The following is a 19,386-nucleotide window of genomic DNA, read 5'->3' as shown; positions in this document are numbered from 1 at the left end:
TCTGTTCTTCCAGACTGGAGACAGCAGTTAGCCTAGCACCCAAAGACGATGAGGAAAAAGTGAAAACAAAAGATGCAGTTGCAAAAACCCATAAGAAAAATGGACACATAAAATGCAGAGGACGTAAACGCCACAGTCACCGGCAAGTTCAGAGGTCTGTATTTTCTAAAGCTGTGAGTCATATACACATTTTCATCAAGGATATTTTGATGTTTAGGAGTAACCATGGTTCCCTGAGAGGGAATGAGATGCTGTGTCTAGCAGACAGTATGGGAATGCTGCCAGCAGGACGGGTGTATACAGGAAGTATAAGAGGGCGCCTGCCAAACACATCACCAACTTGATTGTATGAAGGAGATGTAAAAACAGGCAAGCCTCAGGCTTTTAAAATGTTTTTGCTTCAAATTGGGTTATTTTTAAATCAATTTATGTGTATTATTATTATATAAATAAATTATATGAAATTATATAAATGGTATGTATATGAATTATATAACTAAAATTAATAGTTATATATTCTTAAATTTTTTCTTTTTAGGAAACAAAATCAAAGAAAAAAAATAGACAAATTCTACAGTTTCTAATATTCTGCATGTTGCTCAGGAACAAAATATATTTTGTCCAGCGGGAAAAAAATATATATATATTTTTTTTACTCAGTCGTTTAAAAATAACACATTTCAGAGCTTTTACAACAGTACCTTGATACCGTGATATTTTTGCTTAAGGTTATCAGACCGTCAAAATCTCATACCGGCTCATGCCTAGTCGTGAGTTTCTGGTCAATATCAGCAGAATCAAATTTTTATAGTTAAACTCCATGCATGCCAAAGAGCTGTGTGATCTCGGTCTGCATCTCGCCCACAGCGGAGGCGCCACACTCGGTGTGAGAGAAAGCAAAAGAGGGGTAAGCACAGAGCTATCTGGGATAGGCTAACAGCTATGCCACACAAGCCATGCCCACCATCGTACTGGCTAACATACGCTCTTTGGACAATAAACTGGACTATAACCGACTACTATGCTAAACTCAGAGGACTGTAAGAGACTGAAACAACAGGTGTTGTATTTTTTTGTTCACGGAAACATGGCTCAGCAACCTTCCAGACTGTGCTATTCAGCTCGATCAGCTGACATGTTATCGAACGGACAGAGTTTGCGGCGGCGTGCTTTGTGTTTACATCAATGCTGCATGGTGCCACAATGCTGTTGTGGTCTGCAAACACTGCTCACCCCTTGTGGAGTTTATGATTATTAAGTGCCAGCCGTTTTATCTACCGAGGGAATACAGTGTTTCCCACAGGATTTTGTGGTGGCAGATGACATCACATTAATAAGCATATTTATGATGTCATGACATTGGGTTAGCGTTCAGTACAGATCTGTTCTACTCCCTGAACTTTGACATACTGTATACAACTGAATGCCCCCCCCAAAAAACATTCACATTTTTCTGTTGTGATACAAAAAACATTACATTACATTTTATTAATATCCAGGAGTTACTCTCACTTTACTCCTTAAATCCTGATTTATAAGAGCAACATCGTCTGACAAAAACAACATACCACTACAATGAAGAGTAACTATATGCGGTAGGTTTGACCATATTACTTTTTTTTTTTTTTTGCCTCATGCAGTGCACTGCCTGTGTCTGAGTAATAAAACTGGGCACATTAACAGATGATCTATGTTCATGTTTATAAGCCCAGACAGTCAGTAAGCGACAGGTGCTTGGAAACGCCGTTTTATACTAATTTACTGATGAGTCTGTTGAGGTACAGCCAGCTGAAAGCGATGCTCCTCTGCTGCTCACTGCACAGAACAGACACAGAGACAGACGACACTGCGCTGGGGAAGTCAGACCTCGCGCTCGCAGGGCAGCAATGGCAAAATCTTCCAACTGAATGGAACCATAGCTATTTATTACAAATAGTCTCTAGGTTTTTCATTATGTACCTTTTTTTGAAAAAAAAGTTATTAAAAGGGTCAAAAAGCCGCAAAGTCGCGCTAGTGTAAGAGACGCAGGAGTTGATGGCAGGGGGTGGTGTTTATTTGTGGTCGTCAACGTGGATATTGTGGCGGGCTGCCACAAATAAATCAATGTATGGGAAATTCTGGAATACACCGCCATATTGCTCGTTGCTGTATACATCCCTCCCAGCTACAGCAACAGGAGCGAGGCACTAAATGAACTGTATCAGCACATCAGTGAGCAGCAGACAGCCTACCCTGATGCTTTTCTCATCTTGGCTGGGGATTTCAACTACACAGACTTAAAGAGTGTATTCCCAAAAATATACCAACACATTGACTTTCCAACACAGGGGAAACAAGGTTCTACAAGTCCCCACTGTAGACAACATTACTGGACATGTACTGAGAGACTGTCCAGTGAAACTCACTTATGTCTTCACAGACATTTTCAACATTTTGCTTAGGCTGTTGTCCCCACATGCCTCATGGCTCCCACCATCATTCCAGTCCCGAAGAAGCCCTCTCCATCCAGCTTCAATGACTATCATCCAGTTGTACTTACCTCTATTCTCATTAAGTGCTTTGAACGGACCACGGAGTCATGGACCACATCAAGTCTGCAGTTTACAGTAAGAACGATTCTCATCCAATACTTCTTAGTGCCTATCAGACTTCAAGAGCAAGGAGGGGGTGCGAGTGGCCATGTTACTCTTCTGATCCTGCCTTTTATCCAAAAAAATCAAATCAAGACAGAACAGCCCTCTCAGAGGTATGAGAGGAAGATTTGGGATGCTGTGAATAAACTTCCTTAAGGCAGTGGACTGCACCTTCGTCTCCCTGAACTTCTCAACCACCTTCTCAATGGAAGTGCCAAGAAGTCCGGAAGGTGAAAGTTGAGCGTCAAGAAGAAAGGGTTTCTCCTTCCTCCCAATGTCCACAAGATTTTACCACAAATGCCTTTCCGTAGCCACCAATGCTGCCCTCACATGAGTAATGGCAGCAGCAGTCTGTTTAGTGGTGCAAAGAGCCAAGTCTGTGGTGCACAGTTCCTCGACTGCCTCAGGGAACAAAAACCTTGCACTCATCTAGATCTCTAAGAAAATCTGCTTGGTAAGTTTGAAAAACAGCCATAGTGTGCAAGTCTCCACCAGTTTGACCTGCCACCACATATGCCCTGCCATTCAGACGTGAGGTGGTCTGAAACCGTCTGGATGCAAGAGGAGGAGTCTTTAAAGAAGATGACTCACCCTGGGAGAGATAGCTCCTCTACAGTACAGTGTGCATCTCCGCATATCTGTGCTTAGCCACAACCTTTACATTAGAATAGTCTGCATGCAGAAAAAGATGTAGCCGAGCCGAATATGGCCTGTCCCACAATCTCACTAACTTTATGTGGAGGTTGGGAAGAAAGGGGATACTTTTGGGGATGGTGAGGTCATGACCGGACAGAAAGCGCTCGTCCCAACTGACTGCTTCTTTTTTGCATGACCAGACTAAGGCTACATCCACATGAAGGCAGAGCTTTCCCTATCCAATCTTTTTTCCCCTCATCTCAAGAAATATCTGTATCCACACAAAACCACAAAATGATGTAGTATGCATCCCAGACCAATATGTGGCGCTGCCACAGAGATACAGTAAAAACAGAGAGGTTGGACTTGCACTATGCGCATAAACCTTGCATGCGGTATACAAACGACATGGATTAATACATTTATTAATCTGTGTTAATGTTAGTTCATAAAAAGACAATCGTTCAGTGTTTGTTCATGTTTTTGTTGCTGTTACATGACATAGTGGTGTCTGACTAAGGGTGAGACGTAGGCTAACGATGTCATCGTTTCAGAAAATATACTAGATTCGCTATCCATACAAAAACGCAAGAAGGCGTTTTTAAATTTATCCACTCTGGGACCCATTTTCAAAACATATCGGTTTCACTTTCCCAAAATGCTGTATCCGTGTGGACAAAATGCCTATACAATACAAAAAAACTCTGTGTGGACGGGGCCGAAATCAAACCTCTTCGAAGCACACACCATTACCTCTAACATTTTCCCTGTATGAACCCAAGATCTGAGTCTACACTGTGCCTCAGCAGCAGCGGGACCTGAACGCAGAAACTTGTGCCTCATCTGGAGAGAAGAGGGATAAACACAAACTGAGCTTTTTCATTGAGAATTTCTTACAATGAGCACATTCAGAGCAACAAAAGCACATGCTCCCCACCAAGACTTATAACACATAGATTGTGTGTCCTTTGTTGTCAAAAACCTCGGACATGGAGGCACACACTTTCTAAAATGCTTGCTTGCCTTATTTTTCTCCATAACACCTTCACATGCACTGTCAAACAAACGGCTTCTGAATACAACAAAAGATGGTGTCATGTTCGGCAGGCACAGTCTTATACTTCTGGCTGCCCGCCTGTGACATCACAGGCCACGTAGGCCAGTTTGACTGGAGTTTTGTCACATGTGCTTCAGACACTGGTCCTGCTGTCGGCAGTCCCGAAAGAGGAAGAAGTGCAGGTTTCCGAGAAGGTGAAACATTTCAATATAAAGCATTCTTTTGCTGTTCTTGAAAAAAGCTATTTGTAGAGTTTTCCACCATCTTTGAAGTGGCTGAAAACAGCATGTGCTGTTGAAAAAAATACACTTATTCAAATGCAAATTTTATTTGAGAAGATCAAACATATGAAAATATGAAGCACTCTATAACCATGATTTAAAATCCCCAAACTTTAAAGCGAGACAGGCACAAACACTGTTATCTCCTTGCCACAGTGTATACATTCAGGTGTTCCTGGAATTTTTATCACCGGTGTCTTTTATGGGGTCCTCTTCCTTCCAATCCACCAAATTCAGATTCCACCTGGTGAAAGAAATTGATTCAGCATTAGATTCCTTACACAATAATTCCACTGATAGCTTCGAAGTGTTCATGATAATGCAGGGCATAAGCAGTGCATCAGTATGTAAAACAGGGAATACGCCAGCTCAAATGTTATCTTAAACATGCTAATCTCTAGGTGAATTCATGCTTGGTTTTCTGGGGGGGGGTTGAGATGTTATGATGAAGCATTCAACCGCCACTAAACAATGCAAGATCAAACAATGATTAAATCAGATCAAGCTAAACCCCTGAAATAAACATAAACAGCTTTCCTTCATCACTACAACTGAAGAATCCTAAATCATGTACATACTGTACACAGTTGTTTTAACATTCTTTCTTATACAAATAAAATAAACATCTCAAATGTGGAAAGCCTTATGGTATATTGTCAATATAAGTCTCAATATAGTGACATTTTAAATATAAGCCCTCTGTCTTTCTGGGAAGACACTTCTGTTTAATGTTTTTTATTAGTCCTGACAGTGCTTTCACAATGCAGGTTTGTCATCCTTTGGAGTGTGACAGTAGTCAAAAACTCTTTTTGATCTTTTGCTTGCACACTTTTCCTCTCATAACTTTCGCAACAAGCTTAAGCCTCTATTTTGATTTTGAAAATCATGGTGCAGTTTTTTTTTTCCAAAGCAGAAAGTTAAGTACAGCAGAACTGGCAATGTAAACAGCACTGAAGCCCTCAGTGAAATGTCAGTTATCAATGTTGACAGCCTTTTAACTATCTAACCTTGTCCATTCTCCTGAGTGTGTCAGTTTTCGGTCTAACTCACAAAACGACCCTCTCCACGCTGTTCCTTCTGACAGCTGAAGTGATGGTGGCCATTAGGGGTGTTTTCGTTACCTGTGTGCCTTCAAGGTCAACTGAAACTGATGGAAAGATTTTAAAGCTGTAGAGCAAACCTACAAGCTAAATAAAAGGCATAACCGGACACATCTTTGTGAAATTCACATGGGGGGGGGGGGTGGGGGGGTCATTTCTAACAACATGATTTTGTGCAGCAGTAGTAACTACACACTGCCTCTTATTTCTTTTTCCATTTTTTGACAGGTGACAAAACCATCTTTAAGGTGCAGTTCCACCACCTACTATGCTGGTTATTGATACTGCATTATTTACAGTATTGTCATATGTCTACTATTTACACAATTTCTATATATATATATATTAATTTTGAACTCAATTCTACTTGCCCTTTCTCTTTCTGCTCTCCTCCTGTTTGCTTTGGTGTGGCTGGTTAAGTGAATGACCACCGCATGATGGCCAGTTCTTTAACGGCTGGTCTACGTGGTAATACAGTAGCCTACATTGGACAGGACATCAAAAAGCCCACCTATCATTCATAGACCTCAAATATAGCTTTTCATCTAAAAGATGTATGTAATAACAACTTTTAATGGCCGCTCAATCTAATGTTACCCTACAGAAATGTGCATTATTGAAGTGTGTGTGGAAACTGAACAGCAGCATGCTCACAGTAGGACAGATGGAGGCACCGGTGCTGTCACCTGCTCTGAAAATACTCCATAATTTTTGGACATACAGATAAAAGTAATAAATCTATCAAATCCATATATGTTTATTTGTGTGCACTCACAATAACAAGAAAACGTTGTGCTTCTTTAAAATAAAGCAAACAAGATGTGGTTTCTGCCGTCTCGGTCATGTGGACTTGGGCGAGAAACTTGAAAAATAAATCTATAGATAGTGAAATGTCTACGTTCAAAAACAAAACAAAACTATAAAATAAAAAACGTGTGCGTTAGCATGGATGATTTACATGAAATTTAATGTGTGTGCAATTTTTATTTAACTAAAGTGAGCATGCTGTGATCTGTACCGTTTTTTTTTTTATTTTATTTTTTTTTATTTTTTTACTGTAACTGACAGATTCCGGCCAAAAAAAAAAAAAAAAAAAAAAAATACAACACGGGAGTGGGAGGGAACGGAAGTCATTCTTCCGGGATTGAAACTGGACGAGATTTTCTCCCAGTTTTTTTCATGGGATTGGGACAGGATGGGATTTTATTTTTGTATTTTTTTGGGGAGTTGGACGGGAGAGATTTGAAAATCCACTCCTGTGTCATGGCAAATGGCAAAAACACAACAAAATACTAAAACTTTATCAAAAAAAAAAAAAAAAAAAAAAAAAAAAAAAAAAAAAAAAAAAAAAAAAAAATTTAATATTAAAATATTAATATGAATAAAAAATAAAAGCTGCAGAGATTAACTACAAATCCTGTACTATTGTAGTGTTTGCATGTGTTTGTGTATGTGTGTGTGCGTGTGTGCCTGTGTCAAGTGTGTAATGTGAAACAAAGGCTCATAATTAAGCAGAAATGGCACTTGCTTTTCTGCTAATCAGCTTCTAATGCGTTTCAGGCTTGCTAATGCAGCAATGGCTGGATGAACTGCCTCCTGATATCAGACCAAACAGCCTTTTCCACCCTTAGAGAGCGAATAAGCAGCCCGCTCCCCTGTGAGCACATCCGTACAGTCTGCCTGGCTCTCTGTCTGTGTTTTGAACCATCTAAATGGTTTCCTCTCAGTGCTCATATTGAATCACTGACTGGCTGGATAAAGCCAAAGCTACAACAGTCTGTAATTCATCGACTGTCATGGACAGCACTCCCCTGTGTCTATGAAATATTATTATCCTGCTGTAGTGATGTGCCTCAAGAAGGAAATCTCATTGCCGTTGCCACCGTGCCTTACCCTGCTCCCGTCATGTGTATTTGTCATGGATATCCAGTATAGTTCCTCCCACGCATTCATTGCTGCCTGTCAGATGCATGTCATTCTGACAGTCTGTGATGTTTTGAGGTGTACATGTACAGTATAAAGAGCTATTTAGTGTACACACACCTCATGAAGGAAATAGCATTACATGTTCTTCCTCCACTGTGCTAATGCTTATGAGACAATCTCTTTAAGCATTTTAAGCTTAATATAGTGAGCTAAAATTAGTCTCTAATATTTAAATAAGGTCGGTATCAGAAAATCTGCCTTTGAAAATATTATAGAGGTCAGCTGTTCCATTCCATGGGCCTTATTAATGTTTAAATGTTTCAGAATGGGGATTTTGAAGCATCTAAGGGATTTCTTTGGGCGGGTTCAAAGGATTAAAAGTGATGGAAGGACATTACTTGGTGTGGCTAAATAAGATGGCAGTGTTAACAGTGTCTTTTCAATCTTTAAAATCAATAAATCCCCTTCGTTCAGGGGGGCGGAAATTTAACCTTTTTCAATTAGCTTGAAAAATGCCTTTAACTCGTTCATCTCACCGCTTCCCCTTAATTTAAATCAGGGATATTGGTGGTTAGGTTAAAGCGTTTCACGCCCACTTTTGATTGAATCTTCTTAGTCGTCTTGATGGAACGAGAGTGGTGTGTCATTGCTGCAATCAAGATAATAACAGTAGTGCTCCATGCTTTAGTAAACAGTGAAAATGTGTGATATAAATGTCTGTTGTCGGTTTATGGTCTTCCCTGTTGATGATTGCACTTGAATTGGAATCAAGACTCTCAGTAGTAGATGCAGTGTGGGATCTATTTTAAGCTTCAAATCCTTTCTTGCACTCCCCTAGATGTTATTGCCTTTAAAAGACGATTTTGAGGTGACACCTCGGTGCTTTTGAAACAGCACACATGTCCTGCTCAGTCAGGACATGCCGTCCATTCTCTGATCTTCTGCTTTGTTGTTGCATAAGTGTTGCTACTAAAAGTACTAAAGTTGCCTGTCATCTATCTATCTGAGCATGCAGCTTTCTATCTCTCTCTCCTTTTGCTATCTTTTAAATATCTTTCTCTTTAACCTCTATTTTTCCAAATGCCTTTTCTGTTCTTAAGAATTTAGATATTTTGGGTGAAAGTAAAGGTTCATTGGCGCTGTTCAAAGGTTCTTCTACCTAAATTAGAACACCCATTACTCATTAAGAGAATAGAGACAACCCATTTAGACCATGCACCCAGGCACACCAACAGTTTTTCCATCTTTAAAATAGTAAAAGTGGATTTGGACATGCCCTGAGTGCACCTGCGCCGTGCACTTTACACTTTGCGTTTAGATCGTTAAAATAGGGCCCTAATTATTGATTATTAAAGAAGTAATTCTTTGCAAAATACTATGACCATAAAACACTTTTACCATAGTGTATGATTTGTAAACAAATACATTTTGAGGTTTGCATCACATAACCAGCTTCATTTGTACAGTATGGCTTGCTAACATAGTAAACATGCTTTGTCACTCAACTGGTACAGGGTTGCACTTCAGTATCAGTCCCGTGAAACACAAATCATGCTACAAGAGCTAATAGATTTATAGAAGCAAGCTGGAATGGAAAATTGAATGGTTGCTTCAGCAAATAAATTTTTATCTCACGTTTGCTTTAGTTTACATTGGTATCGCTTAGGTTTAGGGTATGATTTAGTTTATGTAGTACATTATTTTCAAACATTATAGAACACTAACCTTTTATTTGGATGTTACATTTCCGAACAGCAGCAAGACAACTAACATTATAAAAAATTGCTAGATTCAAGTTCATCAGTTTGTAAGGTCCATGGAAGGTCCAAGAAAGGTATCCAGTGCTGGCTGAAGTTGAAATTGTTATTCAATTTAAATTCAAATATATTTGAATCCATTTTATTATCTAAACTCCATTTTAGTATGACCTGGAATTTAGGTTGAAAGACAAATTGGTTGATTGTCTGTCTCTAATTATTATTATTATTATTATTATTATTATTATTATTATTATGACATTTGATTATTCTAGTTAACTCTTTACTTTATATTTACTCATTCATTAGGATTCTATGTCATTCAGAGTGTATAATGCCGGCCGATGTACATATACCCCATGATCACAAACTCTCCAGTCTGATCATGGTTAGCACTGTGAAATATGATATTCCAATCATGTTTTACCTAGCCCCCTATAACTAATCTAATTATATACTTTAACAACTTGAATATAGTGAGACAATAACCAGAGGTTATGGCTAGTATTATGAAATATGCCCGAACCATGCTAATAATTCAATAATATTTTGTCTAGCTCCCCATCGGTAATGCAGTTGTATAACATCTTAACTAAAGTTATGCAGTTAGTCAGGAATCTATAATCTCACTTGATGTGCCCTATGCTCCATCTAGTCTGAGATTTAGTATGTACTAACCCTGGAGTCAGATTTCAGTAACAAACGCCTTCACTTAATCTACTTGAGAAAATACTTTCAGAGTAAGGCAGAATAGAATCAAATATAACAATTTATTAACAGTCAGGTAAATATGTATTATGCCATTTACATAGCCAATTCAAAGATAACAAATCAATACAAGACATCAGATTCTCAAAGATTCATTTAAGACTTAGATGCACACCTGGCTTTTAGAAAAATACAGAGTGTGAAGTGTGTGAACATGGGTGAGGGGAAGGAAGGGGATGAGGAGGAACCAGTGCATATCTGAGAGAGGCGTTTCCTCGAAGATGCCTGTGTATGTTTGTATTGTCTGTTTCTCAAGAGATCAAGGAACTGTTGAATATGTGAGTGAGGCATTTCCTGCATTATCTCTCACAAAGAACTAAGAATAATAGTTCTCTGTCTCTAGAAATATTTTTATTTACAGCTGTCTATTTATTCCGTTCTAGAAACTTTCTGTCAGTTGTACTGTTACAAATCAGTCAGTCTTTGATTAACTCAACCCTGACCTTTGCTTACAGTGAATGACTGGTCATTCATCAAGCTTTTACTTTTGAATAATTGTCATTGTATAAACTATAAAATGTAAATAACAAATAGATTCTAAAAATTGTGTTCTCTCTTGTGTTTGCTTTTCCAGGGTCTCTTTTGATGCTGATCTGTCCCCTCGTCCAGTCCCTAAAGCAAAGAAAAAGAAGAAGAAGTCACAGAGGAAGAGGAGGAGACACAGGTCAGCCCACAAAACAAATTATCACATGTGACAACAATAATCTTTTATTCTGAGCAGTCAACAAAACTGAAAATGTCATGCAGTTCAGATAGATAGAACGATTTTATGCTGTATTTAATCAATGTGCATTAGTGAACAATAAACAGTGTGGTTGTGTCAAAGTATCCAAGCACATTATTAATGTAATGACAATAGCCATTGAACAGAACAACTATTCTCAGCTTGAAACGCTTTAAGCGAAGGCTTTTACATTTCTTTACATTTTAGGATCTCATGTACATCAGTCATTGAGTGGCACACTGAACAACTCTGGATATTGCATTCATAAGCTCAGCAGAAATGTGGGTGATTGGTTATAGTGATTAACGCTGCAAACCGTGCTCAAAAAGAAATCTGATGCAATGTAATAAAGCAAATCTACTATAAATGAAATGCCAATTAGCACTTTTCATTCATTTCTCTTCACACATTTCACATGACAGTAGATCTATCTTAGCGCTAAAATTATTTTGGTTCGTTTTTAACAAAAACCTACTTTTGAGAATTAAATAATGCAGTTCTGAGAATGAGAGAACATTGAAAACTTTGAGAGCAACATAAAGCAAGATTTTAAAAAATATTTGAATATTTAACATTTGTAGATGGTCTAAAGCAAAAGAATTGAACAAATTCGGAAAATATTTTAGTGCTCCTTGTATTTAAGTTTATATAATCTGTTTGAAAATTAAAACAAACATATTACACATTAATATATATTGATTAATGACAGGCATTAGGACTGCATGCGCTAGTAACTGTTTACTAGGGTGACCATATTTTAGTTTTCTAAAAAAAGAGGACAGTGTGGGTGGGCCGGGCAAGCGGAGCGGAGTAGGGCGGGGGTCTTTGGTGTGGTTGGTTGGTGGTTAAAGTAATGCTGATAGTGCCTAAAGTAACTAGCACAGTTTTATCATAGGTAGAATCCAAAATATTTCAATATAAGCATTTCAGTCAAATGTAATTTATGCAAAATTTCAACTTGATAGCCTCAACAGTAGCTGCAGGAGTCAGATTTTACTGATCACGGGTTGAGAGGAGAGATGGCTGACAGACCATGCTGGAGGATTTGCTGCTCAACAGATCCTAAACTCATTGACAAATAAAAAAAAAGATGACATGTCCGAGAAAAAGAGAGCGTATGTTAACCATATAGTTGACTCTTTCCCACACCGGGTGGGTCATTCTGTACTTGCATTCTCAGATTAAATGCTCAACAGTGAATCTAATGATCAAAAGTTTGCTTCAAGTATGACCACACTGCTGATATGATCTTATCGCTAGCACACCCTGAGCACATGCGAGTTACTCATCTTATTGGCTAGGCATATCAGCCAATTTTTCATATCGGGCCAAAGCTGATATTTGCATTTTAAGTTATCGGTTGATTTCAATATTGTTCCGATAATATCTTGCATCCCAATTTGAAACAGATTTAATAAAAAAAAAAAACATAAATCAAGTTCATATCAGTTCATATATAAATTCACATATCTTTTGAATAATATTCTTAATTAGTTAAAAATATATTCAATTATATTAAATATTTTGGAACACATTCCAAGATTTTCATATATGGACAAAATATTCCAAAATATATATGCAGAATATAAAATAAACATATATTTGATCTTCCAGATCGCCCTCCTGCAGTCCATCTCCTGTGAGAAAGAAGAAGAAAAAGAAGAGCTCAAAGAAAAGGAAGCAACATAGGTAGTGATTGATTTTTACATCAGATCATGTTTAGAGGTTTGCTTTGAGTACACTATGCTGGTGTGGTGAGATTATTTTGTCACAACTGCCTTTTGTCATCTCCTCTCTGCGTCCAGGTCTGCCTCAAGAAAGGGACGACACAGGTACATTTTATATTGATTTTTGTTTTGTTAAAACTATTTCCTAGAATAAAGTGCACAGTGCTTCTCACAAAGTATAGATAATACCTGATGATTATTGTTGTTATTATAGTGCTCTTAAGTCATTCTTAAGTCATTCTTAAGTCATTTATGGCTCCCAGAGAGTTTATTGCTTAGAGTTCCTCTTTCATAGCTCAGGAGATTGAATGGAAAGAGCTCAGTTATCTATTGTTAAAGTATCTACTTTGTCTCAGATGTTTCTCCAAAAGTCTTTTAAGAGATAAAAAAGCTAAATTATTCGCATACTGTAAGAATATAGGGAGCTATACTTACCATAAAGATTACACACAGAATTTGTTGAATCTTATTGTTTTCTAGCAGAAACAGCAAAGAGATCTCATCTGTGAATTTAGTTTCCTATGGAACCATTCATTTAAACCTAATCAACAGTTTTACTCCTATTTTTCCAGTGGCTCGAGTCCCAGACGAAAAAGAAAGGAGGACAAAAATTATAAAAAGAGGTTGGTGATTTCATAATGTGCCTTAATCATTTAGAACCCATCAGCTTACACTTCAGTTGAAAGTATTCAAGCACTGACATATTATTAAGTTATATTCAAGTTCCTCAGTGGTTTATCCTTTAGTGTCAAAAGCTTAATGCATTCTACAGTGTAATGCACCTTCATGAACTCTCATGCACAAGAGTCACATATTCTAGATTAGATTATGGTGTATTGACAGCCACACTGTAGTGCACCTCAGCTCCTCTCAAAGAGTGCTGTTATTGGCTGCTATTGTTGTGTGGTCTCTCAAACTGAAGGAGAGCCAGTGCAGTATGAGAGCAGCTCCTCACTGAAGCAGGAAAGCACCCAGAGAGAGAAACACCAACCAATTTCATGGCTCTAGTCTGCTACACACACAGCCAGAGAAGAAGTGCCTCGCTGGGCTTCTGATCCTCAAAATGTTCAGGTTTTGTGAGTGTGTAAATCAGTAGATCTCAAGTGTTTTTGCTTCACAGTCCAACACTCTAAATTCTTTGTCCTTTGCGAATTAATTGCACTGAAAATGTTTACATAAGCTTTAATTTAAATTTTATGATACAGATGCTAAAGATGATTTAGGAAATAGTCAGAACATGAGAATGTTAATTGCACAAATGGGTTATTCTATCTGATATAGATGTTTTTTTCTTCTTCTGATGTGTTCTATTATAAATTGATTTGGTGCTCAAGAAACATTTTTTTTTCTATCTGTGTAACTTATTTATTTATGTATTTATTTTGGTTTTTGGAAACCGTCATAACTGTAACAACTGTAATTGAAATAGCTCAGCAATCTTATGTGAATCTCCACTCAATAACTGAAAGTGTGACTAAACTGTCTCCATTTCAGACTCAATTAACACTGTTTTACATGTGCAACATTTAATTATAACACTTCAGAGACATTCACACAAAAAAGCCCTAACTCTTGCTAGGGTGTTTGGTGTTTTTTTTTTTTTTTTTTTTTTTTTATTGTCTTATGGCATTGTAATTTCTCTTTTGGCTCACTGCTTACTAGGGTTGGGCCGATGCCATTATCTATCCCAGCACAAAATAGCATAAAATGTGGGTGAGACAGTTAATTATTTGCATGTATGTCTCTGTTGGTTACCCTTCAGGGCAAGGAGCCACTCTCATCGCAGACACCGGCGCTGGAAAGCAGAAATTAGGAGTTCTTCCACTATGGAAAACAGGTACAGTTGTGACCTTACAACTGAATAATTGGGAGAAGGCCACATTGAAATGTAAGATTCAGTGGAACTCCATGGCTGAGTCTAAAACGAAAGGCAGCTGCTGTCCTGGCCAGTCTATCAGTGGCACTATTACATCACATCTTAAGGTCTAAAACCAATTAAAGTAAGAATAGAATACAACAAAATCCTAAATTGACATGAACATTCATTTACAAACACACATTACCATATTCATATCAAATTAAATTCCTTTTATTGTCACATCACCACAGCACATGTGCCTTAGTGATTGAAATTCTTGGGAGCATTCTCCAGACAGTGCAGAAACAATTTACATATAAACATACAGATTTCAGCAGATGACAATGTGCAATATACACATACCTATAGTCAGTACACACAGTGTACTATTAGACATACTTATAGTTAGCACTACACATTATACACAGTATGTACATACTTACAGTTAGCAATACACATTATACACAGTATGTACACATTCTATATTATGTAGACATATATACACATATAAAAGCGAAGGTGCAAACAGATTATACATGAACTGGATACACAAAATGCCATGGATGTGCATTGGATGGTATCCAGTGGTAGCAGATAGATTATTGTATTAAATGCAGTGTGTATGTATTGTCCAGTAATGAACTGTTGGAGTTAAAGTGCAATGTATGACATACTGTATTGTGAGAGTATGCTGTAGGGTGTATTAGTTCTGACTGTTCATTATTCTGAAGGAAAAAGCTATCACTCAGTTGGCTAGTGCAGGATCGGATGCTGTGGAGACGTTATTCCAGGGCAGCCGAGAGAGCAGTCTGTGGGATGGGTGGTTGGAGTCACTGATGCTTCTCCGAGCTTTCCTTATACACCGCCAGGTGTAGTTGTCCTGGAGGAAGGGACACTCACCTCCAACAATTTAGTGGGCAGTTTGCATGACCCTTTGCAGTTGCCAACAGTGCAGTTTCCGAACCAGGCAGTGATGCAGCCAGTCAGGATGCTCTCCACAGTGCAGGTGTAGAATGTTCTAACGATGCTGGGGCTCCAAACTCCAAACTATTCTCAAACTGACAAGCTGTCTCAGGAAGAAGAGGCGTTGATGTGCCTTCTTCAGCACTGCATCAGTGTGCTGACCATGTGAGATCCTCATTGATATGAACAGCAAGGAATTTAAAGCTGCTCCCCAAGAGTCTTGTTGAAGTTGATGGGTGTGTGTTCTCTGCTCTGTCTCCTGAAATCCACCACTAGCTCCTTGGTCTTGTCAATTTTGAGTGAGTTTTCCTGACACCATTTAGTCAGGGTGCTCACCCCCTCTCTGTAGGCCGTCACATCATTGTCATTGATCAGGCCATTGTGTCGTCAGTGAATTTGACAATGACGTTGGAGCTGTGTGTGCCTGCACAGTTGTGTGTACAGGAAATACAGGAGTGGGCTGAGGACACAGCCCTGAGGAGCACCAGTGTTGATGGTCAGAGGGGATTATTGTTGCTCATTCTGACCACCTGACTTCTGCCTGTCAGGAAGACCAGGATCCATCTGCACAGAGATCTGTTTAGTCCCAGAGTCTGGAGTTTCGCAACAATGTGGCAGGCACTATGGTGTTAAATGCTGAGCTGTAGTCCACAAACAGCATTCTCACATAGTTATTCTAATTTTCCAGGTGGGAGAGTGCAGTATGTAGGGTGAAAGCAATAGCATCATCTGTAGAACGGTTGCTACAATATGACAATTGTAGCGCATCCAGTGAGGCAGGCAGCACAGAGCAGATGAATTCTCTCAAAAAACTTGCTGAAGATGGGTGTAAGAGCAACAGGCCTACAGTCGTTCAAGCATGTGATTTTATTTTTCTATGGGATGGGCACAATTGTTGATTTTTTGTAAGATGAGGGCACCACAGACAGAGAGAGGGAGAGGTTGAAAATATTTGTGAAAACATCGGCCAGTTGGATTGTGCATGCTCGGAGCACATGAGCCTGGGATGCTATCAGGACCCGCAGCCTTGCGCATATTCCCCTGTCTGAAGAATTGGGTTACATTCACAACAGAGACGGAGAGTGCACTCACCTCTTCTGCAGCAGCCGCAGGAGTTATTGTGAGCCTTGAAATGAGCAAAAAAGTTATTAAGCTCATCCGGTAGAGAGTCTGCAATGTTCACAGTAGCTGGTTTATTCCCTTTAAAGTCTGATATGTTATAGATGCCCCGTTACATGCTTCTTGCATTGTTGGTGTTGAATTGTTCTTCAACTTTGTTTTTATATTGTCTTTTTGCTGCTTTGATGGAGTTCCTGAAATTATAACTTGCTAGTTTGCGATAGTCAGCGTTTTCTGTATTTAAAACAGATGTCCATGCTGACAAGGCTGCTTGAACATTGCTATTAATCCATGGTTTTTGGTTGTGGTATATTCGTATTACAACATATGTATGAAAACATTCTTATTCTAAAAGTTCTTCTTTTTTTTTTTTTTTTTTTTTTTGGAGAATGTTGGAGGTCAAAGAAATTCATGGCTTCATGCTGGCCAGTCAGGTTTTTCTCTTATCTGTGAGCACCCAGTGCCACTGTGGTGATGACTGATAAAGGTAGAGGTGACACAGAGGAAACTCTTTTATCTGCCTCTCACATCTGATGTCCAACATTTGGTGTGTAGATCAATGGAAATGGGAAAGGGAATTATATTTGAGATCTTGCCCCAGTTTCATCTCTTTGGAGTAGGTTGTAGGGTGATGAGGTTGATGTACTGTAGAGGTGTAGCACTGTAAGGAATAGCGATGAAATAAAGTTTCAGGTTTTCTTTGATAGTAAGAATCAGTGAAGATTGCCTGCAGAGCGTATCAATGTCAATCCTGCTGATTGACCATGTACAGAGATTATGACAAATGCTTAAACAAGTTAGGACATTGGAGTGCATGCTTCCTTATTGCACAAATGAGTATAGTTAATGAGATGTAAAATAAGACCATTTTGTACTGGTTCAAATTAGTATTTTTTAAAAATACATTTTGAATTAGATTAATGCCTCAGAGTAATCACAGACACAGTTTTTCATGTATTAAATTAGCTCCAAATGCTCTCCCAGGTGTCACCACTCTGATTACTTCATCAGTCTTTCATGAAAAAGCTGCTCTCATTCATTCAGCTTACAATTTCTGCCTTTTTCGGGAAAGTAGAAAAACTCAAATTGAATAATCTTAAGCTGGAGATGATTGCTTTTAAATCCCTAACTGATCTCTCCTTTATTTGGAATTTTACAGGGATATTCAAAGGACGAAATCATTATAGAAAGAGAGCACAGTGAAGCTTTACATGGTTTCTTGAGTTGAAAAGGCACAGACAGCCCACTCACTCATGCCATACAACAGGAACAATGGCCATCAGTTCCAATTCCAGTGAATCCTCATTCACTTCACAAAGACCCATTACTGATCATCCATGTCCTGAGCTGATATAATTGTCATGTCCTTTCATAGGAAACCATTTTATTCCAACTCAAGCCTGTGCAGATCAGAGTAATTAGACGATCATGGAAGACAATGAAATAAAAGTCTGCATGTTCCCAGTTGTTTAAGTAAATGGAAATTAGCTGGATCTCTTCAATTACTATTTCAGAAGAAATATAATATCAGTAGATGCAAAAGCTTTTGTTCAATAATTTATTTTGACAAAGTTCTTCATTTTACACTTTTTGCCACTTTCCTTGATGCTTCTCCCAGTGACAGTATCATTTTCCATATGTTAACTTGTGGAAGATTAACCTTTCCTCCTCACTGCCTATAAATCTAGAAATGGAAAATTGACTATTATACCTTAACTACTATACCTATTATACATTTACTGTTCTACATTATGAATTTTTTTTTTTTTGTTTGTTTTTTTTTTTTTTTGCTACTGTTGTAAAGTAAAGGTGCTGTGAGCATTATCTTGATAAATTAAAATGGTTCTTCTTACAGTGCTATGTACACTCACATGCTGTCATATCAGGTACACCTGTTTAATTGCTTGGTAACACAAATTGCTAATCAGCCAATCACATGGCAGCAACTCAATGCATTTAGGCATGTAGATGTGGTGAAGACAACTTGCTGAAGTTCCAACCGAGAATGGGAAGAAAGGGGATTTAAGTGTCTTTGAACGTGGAATGGTTGTTGGTGCCAGTCCTGCACGGGTCCATTTTTGGACACCCGTGCCCGCCTGTACCCACAAAGTTCAGCACCAGATCTGACCTGTCACCTGTGATAATATAAAAATTAAATCCGCACCTGCCTAGACCCGTTAATATTTGGCCCGTTACCCGATCCGCGCCCTCGATAAATCGCACACTCTGAAATCATTCCAATTAAAGTGCTTTATTTTTTTTATCTTGCACCTCTTTCAACATCACAACAGTGTCATTAATGTGCTAATGAAACGAAAGTGTGCTTTGTTTTTGCGCCATTCAAGTAGCCTACCATCGGCAGCTAAATAGACTATGGAGCCTGATAACTACATGTGAATAGAAAAAATTATATATATATATATATATATATATATATATATATATATATATATATATATATATATATATATATATATATATATATATATATATATATATATATATTTATATATATATATATATATATATATTTATATATATATATATAACCTGAGCCTGTCGTTCACAAACTATGCCTTTAATTTCCCTTAAGGTTAATGTGCAGAAAAAGGATATCGTCCACAGTCCCAGCTTTAAGTTGCATTCTCCATTCTTGAATTACAAATCCAGCTGTGGAAAAGCTTTTTTTTGACTACGCATGTGCAAGGGTTCACGACACTAACTTCATTTATGTCTCTGTCCAGAATGCTGGTGTTGTGCCAAGCACTTAAACAAATGCTCAATGTCATTTGTTTTATCAGTGTACAGTACAATATTTTGAATTATTATTATTTTTT

The 19,386-nt window shown here is 38.2% G+C and overlaps 1 protein-coding gene across 1 annotated transcript in view; it reads left to right on the top strand.

Moving 5' to 3' along the window:
• Window positions 1-19,386, top strand: part of srrm4 (serine/arginine repetitive matrix 4) — a 54,083-nt gene that overhangs the window by 27,035 nt on the left and 7,662 nt on the right. The window contains exons 3-8 of the mRNA XM_052598761.1: window positions 6-154; window positions 10,733-10,822; window positions 12,497-12,571; window positions 12,688-12,714; window positions 13,182-13,232; window positions 14,372-14,446. Of these exons, the coding sequence (XP_052454721.1) occupies window positions 6-154; window positions 10,733-10,822; window positions 12,497-12,571; window positions 12,688-12,714; window positions 13,182-13,232; window positions 14,372-14,446 (467 nt within the window). The remainder of the gene's footprint in view (window positions 1-5; window positions 155-10,732; window positions 10,823-12,496; window positions 12,572-12,687; window positions 12,715-13,181; window positions 13,233-14,371; window positions 14,447-19,386) is intronic.

The sequence above is a fragment of the Carassius gibelio genome, chromosome A5, assembly GCF_023724105.1.
Source record: "Carassius gibelio isolate Cgi1373 ecotype wild population from Czech Republic chromosome A5, carGib1.2-hapl.c, whole genome shotgun sequence".
Classification (NCBI taxonomy): domain Eukaryota; kingdom Metazoa; phylum Chordata; class Actinopteri; order Cypriniformes; family Cyprinidae; genus Carassius; species Carassius gibelio.
This window is presented reverse-complemented; position numbering and strand designations above follow the sequence as displayed.